General features: G+C 39.9%; 1 protein-coding gene across 1 annotated transcript in view; it reads right to left on the reverse strand.

The window, feature by feature from the left end:
- tnmd (tenomodulin) overlaps positions 1-15,241 on the reverse strand; it is a 134,789-nt gene that overhangs the window by 34,597 nt on the left and 84,951 nt on the right. The window contains exon 4 of the mRNA XM_057849408.1: positions 14,561-14,668. Coding sequence (XP_057705391.1) covers positions 14,561-14,668 — 108 coding nt within the window. The remainder of the gene's footprint in view (positions 1-14,560; positions 14,669-15,241) is intronic.

The raw sequence follows: 15,241 nt of genomic DNA on the forward strand, positions 1-15,241 counted from the left end.
ATTTGCAATGACGGATGAGTGTGAAAACACGTTATAAAAGGCAGTACGTGTTCCTCTCGTTCTGACGCGTCAAACAAGGACAAACAAAATCGAGTTGTCTTTTCTACCTTTTCCACATTTCGTCTATTGTGTAAAGTGCAAAAACCAGTAAAACCTTTACTTTCTGAGTAGCAAAGCCATGAGACAGACGGAATGCTGCAAATGTGTTGGAGAGTCTGAATTTTAACGGACTGGTATTTACATACTGTACATACTTCTGCAAGAACTGAGAAGTTTCCTTTTGGTTGTACAGTAATACCTTAACTTGAGTTATTGGGTCATTCACGTCAGCCTTCGATCATTCAATGTTCATTTTCTCTCCATCCCTGACAACAAGCACAGAACCTGGGGTGACCGGGCTTTCTTCGCTGCTGCATCTACCCTTTGGTAGGGGCTCACTCCCTATCCATATTTGTAACTGCTTTGTCTTTGTATTATTCAAATCACTCTTATCTTATCTGTTCAGGTCTGCTTTTAATCTATTGGTACTTTTAATTATTTTATAAATGTTTTTCTTATACAGTGGTACCTCGACATACAATCACATCGCCATACCATCCTTTCGACATCCGACGTAAAATTTGACTCGTCAATTGTCTCGACATATGACGACATGCTCGAAATACGACGAGTTATGACAGCGTCCCTATTTCATTGGTTTCCTGCAAGACGGATGTGGCGGATTTTTCTGTGAGAAAAATCAACATGTCCCAAGAAGGTTAGTGCAGGTGGTGAAAAAAGGAAAAAGGTGACCCTTACCATTCAAATTAGGGTAGTAAGGCAAGGGTAGTTCTTACAATGTAAATGTTACCACGAGTTAGAATAATTTGGTACCAAAACCCATCTAAATGTTTTCGTTTTAATAACATTTGTAAAATTTTAAATAAAAAAATAAACTAGTGGCCCACCATTGTTGTTGACGTCGCAGGGTGGTGATGTCACAAGGTCAGCTGCCGTACTTCACAGTGTCACTCTTTAACTACATAAGGTAGTGATTAAAATACACCACAAGATGTCAATGACGAGTTTTGAATTAATAGGAGATCAACCCAATGAGTGCGTTTTGTCCCTCGACTGACTTTGTATTTTACCGTTTAATGCGGGCCCATTGTGATTTACCTTCATTTGAGTGTTGTCTTCACAACAAACAAGACTCCTGATAATGGCTGCCAGCATCATAGTTTGTATATTGTGAATAAATATTGCCATCCAGTCTATTTGTTGAGCTAAACAAGTTGCTAAAATGTTTAGAGTTTGACCAAAGTCTGAGTAAGTTTGATGTGTATTTTGCATATCTATTTCGATTGTGAATGCCGGTTATCCTTGCATTGTTGTTTAACTGTAATGAGAATAGGGCCTCATTAATACAGATTGAAGCACTTTTCTTTTTGTGAACAGTATTTTTGAGAGATGAATATTATTTTTGTTGTATTTTCACTATATGACACTTATGTTTTTTGTGAAGGAGTTGCCGAAGCTTATGCCAATAAACGGCTTTGTCCACTCTCGTTTCTCTCTGGCTTACACCCCACTTTGGATTAAAGGAAAACTAGCCAGTCAAGGGACAAAACACACTCAATGGCTTGATCCCTAATTAATTTAAAACTTGCCATTGACACATTGTGACGTATTTAAATCACTACCTTACATAATTAAAGTGACACGGTTTTTGAGAGGGCTTTTAATATTAAATAACTAATATAACTTAAGAACGAAATGATAGAAAAAAAAAAAAATAAGCGTGGTGTGTGTATGAGTGAACTATCTCGACAATATGGCCAGTCTCCTCCAACTCCGTTCGCCAGTCTCTATAAGTTAAGGTGACAATAAAAACGCTTTTTTAATTTCCAATTTATTATTATTATTATTGTATTATCTGCAAGGAAGTTGCCACTTCATCAGGTTTTTAAACACTTATTTCAGAACTTGTGCAACAAACACGGCTACTGTCCGCCGTAGCCGATGCCATCAACAACATGAAAAAAAAGTAAAAAACTCTCTTTTCCGCACCTCTGTCTCTCATCAGTCACACGGTGCGATGCGTTCAGGAACATGTTGCAAAACACAGCTGCTACATTAGAACCCGATTCGTTACTTTATTACAACTATTGTTTTGTTATTATTCCGATTTGTATTTGGAATTTTTTTGCTTTGCTATGTTTAATTGCTATCTGTAATTGTAATTGCAGTATTTATCAAGAATTTAGCATCGGTTTTTTGGGCTGTGGAATGATTTAAATAAATTTTAATGTATTCTTATGGGAAAATCCCGTTCAAAATATGACCATTTCGATTTACCAACCAGGTCCTGAAACGAATTAAATATGCAACTTCTAATTTGGTGATTGTTTTATTTTATTATTATTTTTGCGCTACTGTGTTTTTATCCTTCTTGTAAAGTGTCTTTGAGCATCATGAAAGGCACTCTATAAGTAAAATGCTTTATTATAATAGGGGGATAACGGCAGACCCCTTGCTGGTGCTGGGGGAGGAGGGATGGGCTGCGCTGGCTCGCAACCCCCCAATTAGCTGGGGCAGGGCCGTAGCCCTGGGGTGGTTCCCGCTTGGCATTTCTACTCGTCTGCAGGACACATATCTGACGGAATACATGAATGACTAGATGCATTTAACACTCTCAAGTAGAGAAACTCGGTGTCAAGATTAGCGATCAGGCAGCATAGAATAGGATAACAACATATCCACACTCACAAGGGATTCACAGAAATACTGGGTTCCACACCTCACAAGGCTGATTTATGTACACCTCACCCCTCCCAATCACTTATCTGTTTGACTCCCCCAATCCCTTTCTCCGTGGTCATCAGGCCCTGCACATAGTGGCAACCGAAAATAAAACTACCTAACGATAGCACCAACGTATTCACAGTAAGTGTAGGCGGTCAGTGTATCTCTGGTCGTTGTTTGTGCTTCTTCTGTCTCTCTCTCCTTCTCTCTTTTTTTCCTGTCCCACCATTCCTGTTTGCTGCTTTCTAATAATAAACGAAACACATTGAATAATCACAATGGGAGTATTGCATACTCCTATGTGATACATTAAAACTGTTCAGACCAATAGGACACTCAGATTCTAATTCTCCATGTCAAGCAGCTGTACAGAACAGGTTATGTAAAAAAAATGTATGTAACTTCTAATTTTGTGATTGTTTTATTTTATTATTTTATTATTATTTTTGTTCTATTGTGTTTTCATCCTTCATGTAAAGCGTCTTTGAGCATCATGAAAAGCACTAAAACACTAAAATGTACAGTGGTACCTCTACATACGAAGTTAGTTCGTTCCAGGACCTTGTTTGTTTGCTGGTGTCAACAGCAACATACACTAGGCGTGTTGTGTTGCACAAGTTGATGAAATAAATGATTAGAAACCTGAAGAAGCTGGCGATTTCTTTGGCGATGTTACCACAATAAGAATTGTCACCTTAACATATAAAGACTGGCGAACGGAAGAGGACTGCCGGCCGAGATCGACGTTCTACGGCCCAATTGTCGACTCAGTTCATGGATGCACACACCATACTTTTATTTTGCTATCATATAAATCGTCATTTCAATGGTAAGCCTCACCTTTTCTTTTTTTCTCCACTTGCACTAACCTTTTTGGATCCATTGTTAATTTCTCTCACAAGAAAATCAAGAAAATCAGCCCTGCGTCCGTCATCCGGCAAAACAAATAAACTGCGGCACTGTCAAAAATCGTCGTATTTGGAGCATGTCATCGGATGTAGAAACGAATGGTGTGTCACATTTTACGTCGGATGTTGAAAAGATTGTGTGTCGAAGCGATCGTATGTCGAGGTACCACTGTATTATTATTAATTAAAAATATCCAACCATTACCATTGTTCATACTGTGAGCTGGAGTCTTTCCCAGCTTACCTTCTGTAGAAGGGTCCCTTGTACAACAATGATTATCACATATTCACAGACAATTCAAAATCGTAAATTGATCTGATGTATGATTTTGGGATGTGATTTGTAGTAAAACATAAACCACCAAAAGATACCCGATCAAAGTGTTACCCAGGTAATAGCACGGCTAAATATGTGTTGGTTTATGGTTTGGGGTAGGGGGCATGAGCTGTTTGACTTGCCTCCCTCTGGCAAACAACTATACACGACTGGTTCTGGCGTTTAGCTGGTCTACCCTAGGAAATTAAAGTCACAACACAAGCACAACAACACAAGCAGCCCACTCTAATTGGCCCTCTTAACCGTTCAAGTTGAGTGTAAAGTAAATGGAGGTCACGACACGCGGCTCGCAACATGACTTGATCTTCACAGCTGAAGAACGACTGCAATAAGTTGGAAGAGAGTGGTGGGGGTCAGGGAGCACCCGAGAGGGAGGTGTGCTAAAAGGGCAGCTTTTTACTATGGGGAAGGAATTTCTAAATGCCAGTTGACAAGAGCCAAGACAATATGATTACAGACCTCGGTTTTCCCATACTTCTTGGAAGCCCTTCCATTTGACTATTGATTAATCATGCGGTATTAGAAAAGAAGCAACTTTTTCGGACCTGGGGAATAGCGATGATTTGTTTGGGGAAGTGGACTCCCTGTGTATGTATGACATTTTGCCGACAGTGCATTTGACTTAATTATATGCTAGTTGTACTGTAGTTAATGAATTTACACCCTCTCCTGCTACTGAGGGCCAACTTGGAAACATTGGCCATGACACATTGTTTATTCTTTGCCAGAGATCAACAAATGTTTTATCATGGCACCCAGGAGCTTTAGTGCACTTACAGTATCTGTTTTTTATTATGCACTGTGCCAGGCCATGAATTTCTGTTGACATGTTTATACTTTTGCCACTATAACTATATGGCTGTCATGGCATTTGTTGACAGGCATTTCAAACTTGTAATATCTTAGCCATGAAGCCATGTACAGTGTATCACAAAAGTGACTACACCCCTCGCATTTCTGCAGATATTAAGCTATATCTTTTCATGGGACAACACTGACAAAATGACACTTTGACACAATGAAAAGTAGTATGTGTGCAGCTTATATACTAGATAGGTTTAGATATAAATGGCTATATTTTGAGTTATTGAGGGGAAAATAAATTAACTCTACAGTATTATATAGGCTGCACACAAACTACTTTTCATTGTGTCAAAGTGTCATTTTGTCAGTGTTGTCCCATGAAAGATATAGTTAAATTTCTGCAGAAATGCGAGCGGGGTGTACTCACTTTTGTGATACACTATATATTCACTTATTATACACTATCTACACGTGAATAATGTGACGGTCAAGCTTTTCAAATCCTGACTGTTTGCCATAATGGCAACCATATTAGCAGCAAGGTCAATATATTGTTAAATATAAATAGTCAATATATCGACTCTCAATAGAAAGTAAATCATGTTCTGGGAGAGTTGACGATCATTCTTTTAATGTGAATCTGCACTTATAATATACTCTAAAACAGGGTTGCCCAAGTCCAGTCCTTGAGAGCCCCTATCCAGCTTGTTTTCCATGTCTCCCTCCTTTAACACACCTGAATCAAAAGATCAGCTCATCAGCAAGCTTTGCAGGAGCCTGACAACGATCGTCATTATTTGATTAAGGTGTGTTGGAGGAGGGAGACATGGAAAACAAGCTGGATAGGGGCTCTCGAGGACCGGACTTGGGCACCCCTGCTCTAAAATAACACATCCTATTATTTTCCATCTCGTTTATCTGCTGATTTGAATATACCAATTCTACAACTATATTATTTTTATCACCCCCCCCCCCCCAAATATATTGACTGCTTAAATTCGTTAAATGGAACAGTATACTTGAGTGTTTTCTTCCCTCTTAAACGGTGCAACACTGCTATCATCTTTCATCACAAAATTGTGCATCCTAAATAACTTATTCAAGGCTCTAAATGGAGCCATTAATAATTCCAAAACACACATATATGTATATTTCATTGTGCAATATTAATACCAGCAAGTTATAGCTACTTCCCAGCTGCCAGAACTAAGGAAGATGAACGAGCAGTTTAAGGAACTGCTATGCTAACTCGATGAACAGCTACTTTGTCATAATGCTGCACAGTTAGTAGTTTTAGCAAATTACCCATACTTGTTTCAATAACGTTGGTGTCCTACATGGCAAAAAACATTACAGTGTGTTCAGGAAAAAAAAAAAAAAAAGACATGGTTGACAAATGACACCCCTAGCAGTGGTTCATCAGCCTGACGTTGGCACGGGCATCATGGGATCAATTCCCACTGACAGTGCAGCATTCCACAAACCTACCGATGTTGAAAACGGTTGATTGGTTGGACATAGCCATAGACTTCCTATTTGTATTGATGGGTCACATCCGTCAGCCACTGCACAACGCCTTCAAGTAGGGGGCTGTTTTACAGTCCGCTTCAGTTATTCGCAGTCGGTCACAGTTAGTCAACAGATGTAGGGCTCAAACGCCGGATTTAGGTTGAAAAAGTACGAAAGCTGTACCGCATACAAACAAGAAGGATTGTCTCAGGAGTTATTTGTTCGAGGATTCAAGGTTATTATTGTATTTTCTGTGCCATGCATGCATTTTGAAACGTGAAAAAAATCATTGTGAGAAATTAGCCACTACAGCATTGGCATTATACTTCGCAATATTTACGTAAAATAACTGCTTAACTGTCCGTTTTTTGCTTTTAACCAAGAATCAAGACTGTTTTACGTCCATATCTATAAGGAATTCAGGGATTTAAGCATTTTTTTCCACAAGAATTTTCAACGGAAAAAGCTCTTTGTTTACATATGGCATGGCAGCCGCTAATTTCCTGACTGAGTAGCCTCATAGTTCACAATATTAACGTAAAATAAATGCTACCTGCACGTTTTTTTTTTTCTTTTTCTTTGCTCTTAACCAAGAATCAAGACTGTTTTACGCCCATATCTATAAGGAATTCAGGGATTTAAGAATTATTCACAAGAATTTTTAACGGAAAAATCTCTTTGTTTACATATGATGGCCGCTAATTTCCTTACTAACTAGCCTCATAGTTCGCAATATTTACGCAAAATAAATGCTACCTGCACATTTTTTTTTTTGCTTTTAACCAAGGATCAAGACTGTTTTACGTCCAGGGATTTACAATTCAGGGATTTAGGCATTTATTCAGAAGAATTTTCAACGCAAAAAGCTCGTTGTCTGTTTCTACTTGGTCAGCTTTGACGGAGATAGGTCCCCTATGAATCGGCCCCGCGCCCGGTGCCCCATCAATACATCATGAAGTCTAGGACAGAGAATACTAGCATTTTCTGCTATAAAGCGGTGCTGTAAAAAACAATGTTCTGAAGGAATATATTATAAATAATTATACATATTTGTTCATTGCTGTTCCATAACTGCGCTTCAATTTATGCATTAGAAGTTGCTGTCACCTTTTTTGGGAAAAAACAAAACAAAACAAAACAAAAAAAACTCCTCCTCTAAGATATGATAAGGGCATAGGAATTTATTGTTTATACCTTGCAACTTTCCAACTTGGGCAGGGAAATTTCACTATTGAGTCTTACACAGTGCCCCTACGCCGTTAATTTGTTGGCTGACACAAGCTTGCCTATTTTATTGGTCAAATGTAGGGCTGAGCGATGTTGGAAAAAACTGACATTTCGACTTATTGGGGGTTTGCGATATATTGTGGTATATGTACTAATATATTATGATATTAAAACGAGAAGAATTTTCACCAAATGACTTGTATAGCTCTGTTTGGAAAGACTTTGGTTGACTCACTATGACCATATTGTATACACTGAAGATGTCCTGATCCAATCACTTGATCGGAAATTGGGCCGAGGATCAGAATTGGGTGAAAAGGATCAGATTTTTAATTTAAAAAAATAAATTGATGATTTTCTGCTTCATGCTCGTACAACTTCTCACCCTCTCTCCAGCTAAGCAGTGCGACCAAACTGTTTTTGTTGATCACCAGTGCAGCTGTCTTTTGGTACTTAACGATAATTGACAGGTTTGTTTCTTTGATCTAGCCAGAGACGCCTCAATAGCTCTATGACCAAAGGCAAAAATGAGTTAATCATCGTTAAGATTGGTGCACAGTCTGAAGTATGCTGTGGCAACGGTTTAGGGTTTCATTCATTGCGTCACAGAAAAAAAAAACAAACAAAAAAAAACTTTTTTCGGACTCCGGTTCGGGACTCAGTATCGGCAGATTCTCACAGTCAGGTGACTTGGACTCCGGTGCAAAAATATGCAATCGGGACATTCCTAGTATTCATACAATACCGTTTAATCCAGTTTTAGGGGGTTTATCTGTGAATGATGATGATGACTGCATATAAAACTGATCCAGGAAGCCATGTCTCTGCACAATTGCTACTTTTCTGAAGAAAAAAAAAAGTTTACATTAATAAAAACAAAAAACAATCACACGTACTGCGATGGGACTATTGCACATGCGCACATTGCGATGGCGATGTTCAAACATTATATTGTGCAGGCCTATTAAAAAGTGCATGATTGAGGACGGTTGGGATCGAATGTTCTCGAAGGCATCATACACTCAAGAACCAAGGTCCGGGCCGGCCTGCTTTTAATTGTTCATTCATGAATAAATGTATTTAGCCTCGGTGTTTGTCTTTTTGTCTCTGAATTGTGTGTCGTCATCTTCTGTTCATTCATAAGAATTAAAAAAAAAACTGTAAAAAGAGAGAGTCGACACCAGCTATATTTGCATATTGAAAGGCTTGTTTGCAGTAATGCTTAGAAAGACAACTACCAGAGAGAATATCCTTGGATTTTAATTATTATTATTATTATTTTTTAATACTTGGCAAATAAAGATGTGTATTTGATTCTGACTAAAGTGGACTTTTTTTCCTATTGTAGCTGTTGTTTTAGATTCTACTTGTGTTCTGGTGTGTTCAAGTTTAACCACCGTAGGCTGAGTGTGAGCTTGACAATATAAAATCCTTATGCTCCTTCATGCAACCTCTTGTTTTAATGGATAAGTTCTACTTTGTCCGATACTTTGTAATCTCACACTTTTTTTTTTCTCCACTCCGATTTCTTGCCAGATTCTAAAGAAGAGCAGCCGCTATTCTTGCTGGACTTGGGTCTATTGGCTCGCTATTCAGTTGTGTTTGCAGCCGTCTGTGTGGGAGGTTTTCGAATGCCGCGCGAGCGCTGGTCATCCATATTAAGTGACTGTTAAATGGAGCAGGCAGCATCCGTTGACAATAAAGGCAGCAAGGGAGGCGGAAGGCGACTTGTGTGTCAGTCTGGGAGAAGTGAAATAAAGCTCAGGGATTACTCCCTCAGACATGGCATGGAAAAGGCAAATTGAAAAGGGGAGGGGTGGGAAAACGCTGGCAAACAATTCATGTTTGTCACCTGGTATTGCGCTCCTATGTGCTGGATTTTGTTATCAGTCGCCTGCAGTTTTTCCACCATTTTTGCATTGTTTTTTTCGGCGCGCCTCTGAAGCCCACCGTGGTTGCTCTGAGCCCTCCTCGCTAAAAGCCCGCGGCTGGGTTGAACGAAGAGCCACTAGTGCTCGGCTTTAACCCCTGTGAGCTCATGTGTTCCACCACTTGAGAAGGAACTTGTGCTGAGCTTCGCGAGGTCAAACGTGGGAGGATTCTCACAGAGGACGGTTCATGGGCTTTTGTCTATTGTTGGTAAGGTCAGGCCAAGGTCACTGTATATTTTCTAAACACAGCCCCCATGACAATATTTACTGCCGTTCTCTTGTGCAGCAAAGGGTTAAGATGGAAGAAAAACATACTAGCAGCAGCCAACTGTGGCATGGAAGTTGACTGAGCTGGATAAAGTTCTTCAAAGGCAGTTAAACTTTTTGCGTACCTGTCTCTGTTGATGAGGAAACTTGATTCATTTTGAGCATTTCTTACTTTTTGTTCACATTTTTGTCTGTAATTGTTCATATTATAGCAATACAATTCCCTTAGGCCTCCATCAGCTTCAATATCAATCAAACATACTTGTATAAATAATCACTTAGTAGAGCTCAGACCATCATTAACATAATATAACTGATAAAAGTTTGGTGGAGCATTCGGTCTCTGAAAAAGCACTTGGCATTTCATTCATCTTAAAATAAGTCTTTATTTAACACTGATCTTTTTTTAAAAAAAAAAACTGTATGGCATAGCAAACACAACCTAAATTTATTATTACTGTATTTAATATATTACAATATTTAAAACTCTACGATCCCTTAAGGGGTTGTTATGCTTCTGCATTGGGGCGACGCCAGAGCTACACCGTCGATGGCGTACCCTGCTTGGACCCTACGCCATAGCCTGACAATCTTGACTACGCGTTGCAGTGATGCGTTGCTCCGTGAACGGCAAGGACTGTGATTGGTCCACACAAAACGTCATTGCTTTCATTTTATTTTCATTGCATGCTGTGTTTGCTGGTGTGATATTAAAGGTTGAATTCAGCAAAGAAGCTTTTCAAATCTGCCCGCTGACATCCGAAAATATCGAAAGTGCATCACTTCGTTTGTGCCTCTCAGTGGATAAATTTTCTCGTTCCCTGTCTCAACTCGTTCAGTGGTGGGACAGACCACCTCCGCAAACGTTTTCTGCATCTCCCACATTTCAAAATTTAGAGTAAAAGCAATTATTTTTCGATTTCGATAAGCTCAACCCGAGAAACAGCTGCTCCTTCTCTGACATTAAAGCAGGGGTGTCCAAAATTTTTGCAAAGAGGGCCAGAATTGGTGTGGTAAAAATGTGAGGGGCCGACCTTGGCTGACGTCCTTTACGTACAACAATATATTTAGGCAAATTTTAGCAAGCCATTCCGTGTGTCACATTTGCTTTTTAAATTAAAAAAAAAAAATTAATAATTTCAACAATCTCGCAACTAGCCTTTGTGGCGTTCTCTATCCACTCTCAGGCTCTTGTGAAATACTGCAGCTGTAAAATTAAACTAGCTTCAAGTTGCTTGAATTTCTCGCTATGTATCTTCTCTGTAATCTTGTCATACATGTCAGCGTGTCTTGTTTGGTAATATCGCCTCACATTGAACTCTTTAAAAACAGTGACTGTCTCTTTGCAAAACACAGTTGTTGCGTCTTTTAGTGAAGAAATATTCCAATTTCCACCTATCCTTGAAGCGTCGGCTGTCGCAGTCACCTTTTCTTTTTTGCTGATTGTCGCCATTTTAGAAAATTAGGAATAAAGGGGTCACCTGGGGTAATGTTGCTTAGAGTGCCGCTGCCTTTTGGTGGGTAAATGAGGAGCAGCATTTAGTGTGTAGGCTACTTCATATGCTGGTAGCTGTACTGCTGACCAATTTGTTAAGTCTGTGTGCGGGCCAGACGTTATTGATTTTATGACAGCGCAATGCGTCACTTCTGTGCAGAGCTTCAAATGATTCAAATGCGATGGTGTAGGGTCGGCGCCGTAGCTACGCCGTCGGCCCGACGCAGAAGCATAAACCATGATAAAACAATAAACGCTGAAGGAAAATCGGCCAATCGGGAAAACAATTCAGCTGTCTTGTGAAGAGATTTCTGTAGAGTGTACTACGAAGCCAGTTTTCTGGCTTAGCAGGGTAACTTCGAGAGTAACTTCATCACGTGCGACCTAAGTTCGCAGCTAAGCGAGACTACGAAAGGTGGATATGTTGGAACCAAGAAGTGTTGCCATGGCAACACACGCCACACGCCAAACCTGGTCGTCTCAGAGTTAGCTCTTGCTTAACCCCAGAATTCTAATTAACCACGCTATAATTAAACAGCACTCCTCCACAGACGTGTCCTCCTGACAATGACAGCGTACCTGGACGACCCATACGACATTGGCGCGCGGATTGGGAGGGGCTCTCTTCAGAGTGCACGGGTTTTTGGAGACCGCCAGAATCCGCTGGCGTACCCGGAATATGTTCTCCATGAAAGATTTTCAGCTGAGGGAATTCTTTACCTGTGCTAACTGATTGAGGCGGACGTCACTATAATGTAACCCGCCGAAGTCAGGCCCTCACAAACGGGCAGATTGTGTGCCTCTCTGTGCGCTCTTTCGCCAGGGACAATATATGCATTCCAATGGTGATGCTGAATATCTGCGTAAGAACACTGTATGCCGTGCGATTCGAAGTGGGGTATGGAAACGCTTCAAATTGATCGTTGAAATTGCTGAATGTAAACGAATGCGGAGCTTTGCTCTCATATACAAGAAATATATTTAACGAACTTTTCCAGCGTTATTTCGTTGTGTAAATGAGTTAATAATAACCATAGAAATATGTAGACTATTTAAACATTGAGAAAACTTGCGTTTTTTTCCTGCCAACTCGAAGAGATTAAATTAAATGTCAAATCCACTGATAGGACAGACGCACAAATATAAAAGATATAAATGTTTATTGAATACTCATCTTACAGTCTTGTTTAACTGTGAAAATTCGATACAAAAGACAGGCTTTAATTCACGCAACAACGCATGGCATCCCCGCATTTCCTTCTTCTCCTGAGTCCTCACAAAGATAACATAAAATTATGGAGGGGGGGGGGGTCGGGTCGGGCTCGGGCCTGCAAATAAAGTTAATTGATCGGGCTCAGGTCGGGCTTGATTTTTTAGGCCCAAACTAAGGAAAAAAAAAAAGGACATACGTATTCATACAGTCAATGGGACTAAACATACAACTATCCTGCTTCATGTGATGATGTGCGATGAATTATTTCTTACTGTTAACGTACCAAATCTTATTTTATTGTCCTGACAGCAGGCTTTATTTCTTTGCATGGACATAAGTAAACTGGCATATTGACGCATTCACAAATCACACGATCTGTAAATTCGCTGTCAACAGACCCGTTTCGTTCTACTCGCTGAAACGGTGTTCGATTTCGCGGTGAGGGTGGATTTTAATTCCTCATAACTCCGTATGATCATCGCGCATTCCTCCTCCGTGAAGTAAGGTGCCCGTGCCATCGTCACAAGTAGTGTTTGACTCTGGTCTCCGCCCCCCTTTATGTGAACGCGCAGTAACTCTGACTGGGTTGACACAGGTTCGACTAATCAACCTCATAATCAGCGTCGTAGCACCGACTGACCACAAACTAGACAACCAGGTTTTGTCAACTCCGGTTACCCGCTGGTAAACTGGATTACCTCTGGGGAGGTTGAACTCAGTTCGTAGTATAGGCCACTGGTCTTCAAGTTGCAACTTTTGGCTCAGCTGAAATGTAGGTGACATGATGAAATAAAAAAGCTTTTAAGCGTATTCCTTGTAATAAACACATTTCTAATAACAATTCTTTAACATTAGCAAGCTGACTCCTCAAGTCAAATTCTTAAACATTACAAATAACAAGTTGTACTTTGTACTTTATGTTTACTTGGATTATCTTTGGTTTGGTCGATATATAAACAATAATGTGTGCAAATTATGATGATGATGATGATGATGAAACTTTTTTATTTCGAGCATGCACACACAAAAGAAACAAAAAACATACAATATAATTCAACAAAAATAATTGTACTCGAATGTGTGCAAATTATGGAAAATAATAGTACTTTCAGAGAAAGTGGCTAGTAGATTTTTATAGCACATTGCATGCTTCAAAATACCATGTGGATTCCATTCAACCTGGACAAGGATTCTCATCATGTAAACAGCAATATGTAACCCCAATCACTTTGTTGGCTTTAGATGATTCACTTTGAAAATGTCGTTTCAGCCAATTACAAGTCCTAGTGCTCGAAAAAGACAGAATTTGTGTGGACATATGGTGCTGGCCCAGCAATTAATATCCGTAAACATGGATCAGACATGACGATGAGAGGAAAACGAAAGCGTGTTTGGTTATCCGGTAGCAGCTTGTGTTCTTAAAGTTTAAAAAAGCTGAAGCTTAAGTTTTGCTTGGACTGACATTTGGCTTACTGTGTTTTCAAATGGAGTGTCTTTGCTGCATATTTGCCAGCTTCTTCTTCTCAGCTACAAGGTAAAATGGAAATGAGCGCATATGAGTGTGGATTTTCCCTTTGAACATGCTGCCCACTCAATGAATTGCACTGTGACACTAAAAAAGGGGGGATTTTGATTGATTGAATTCCTTCCATTTCTCTTGCAGAGTTCACCATACAGCTATCTAACACCCAGAAAAGTCAAATGAATCCCTATAACTTGGAGAGCAGCCTTGTGAAAGACATTTTCTTTCACAAAGAAGAAGGAGAAAAAAAAAAATTTACAGTCATCCCTCTCAGTCAGACCCTCACCCCCCTTTAGGCTATCTGAGTGGAGTCTTTGGAGGACATGATTAAAAATTAATATTGGCTCAGGATTGACAGCAAACACCATTTGATGTGAGCCACAAAGAGGCTGTGGGGTTGTGGACAGCTGACAGTTCTATAGGCAGGCACCACAAAGCAGAGTAGGAGGCACAGGATGGGAATAAGCAGGTTGCGGCTCTGTAAGGCACCCACAGTGTTGCACTCTGGGCATTGCCCTCCAGTATGCACGATGACTTTCTGTAGATCTACGCGGGACACATACCTCTAAGTTGCCTTCCTCAGCTTCCACCTTTTCCGCTGTGGGCAGTGTCCTGGTTTGACTCCTGATGTAGCACTTCTGATGTTCGGCAAAGCGAATCCCAGTGAGTCCCTTTGAAAAGAAGGGAAAAAGGTTGCTTAAAAATTCGGATGTATCTTTCATTCATTAACTCCATGTGATGCGCATTTTCTATCAGCACCCAGACAGTTGTATTGAAAGATGGTGATTTGAGAGTATAATCAAAGCCAGAAAAGTAAATACGTAATGAATTCTTTTGAATCTTTTTTGCTAGCTGATTACGCAAGTGATGAAGTGCTCACCAGAGCAGCAGGGCAAATTAAAGCGCAATGGATGGGAAAAGGCAAGGGTGTGACCATGAAACTGTCATGCATATGCCTAGTTGTGCGTAATTATGATATACTCTGGAAAGAATTCTTGAGCAAAATCAGAGATTTATCTCGATTGTCTTAAGATCATTGTTGAAAACGTGCAAAGACTGAAAACTATGTACTGTATTTTTCAGACAATTTTTCAGAAGCTAGCAGACGGTGTAAGCACATTTGTAAATTTCCCATGATTGTTTTTCCCAATAACCGCCTAACCCATTTATGTCCAGCTGCATCTTCTGAATAAACAACACAACATAAACAACCACAAAGTGAGTACACCAAACTTCCATGTGGA

Source organism: Corythoichthys intestinalis, chromosome 11 (assembly GCF_030265065.1).
Source record: "Corythoichthys intestinalis isolate RoL2023-P3 chromosome 11, ASM3026506v1, whole genome shotgun sequence".
Lineage (NCBI taxonomy): Eukaryota > Metazoa > Chordata > Actinopteri > Syngnathiformes > Syngnathidae > Corythoichthys > Corythoichthys intestinalis.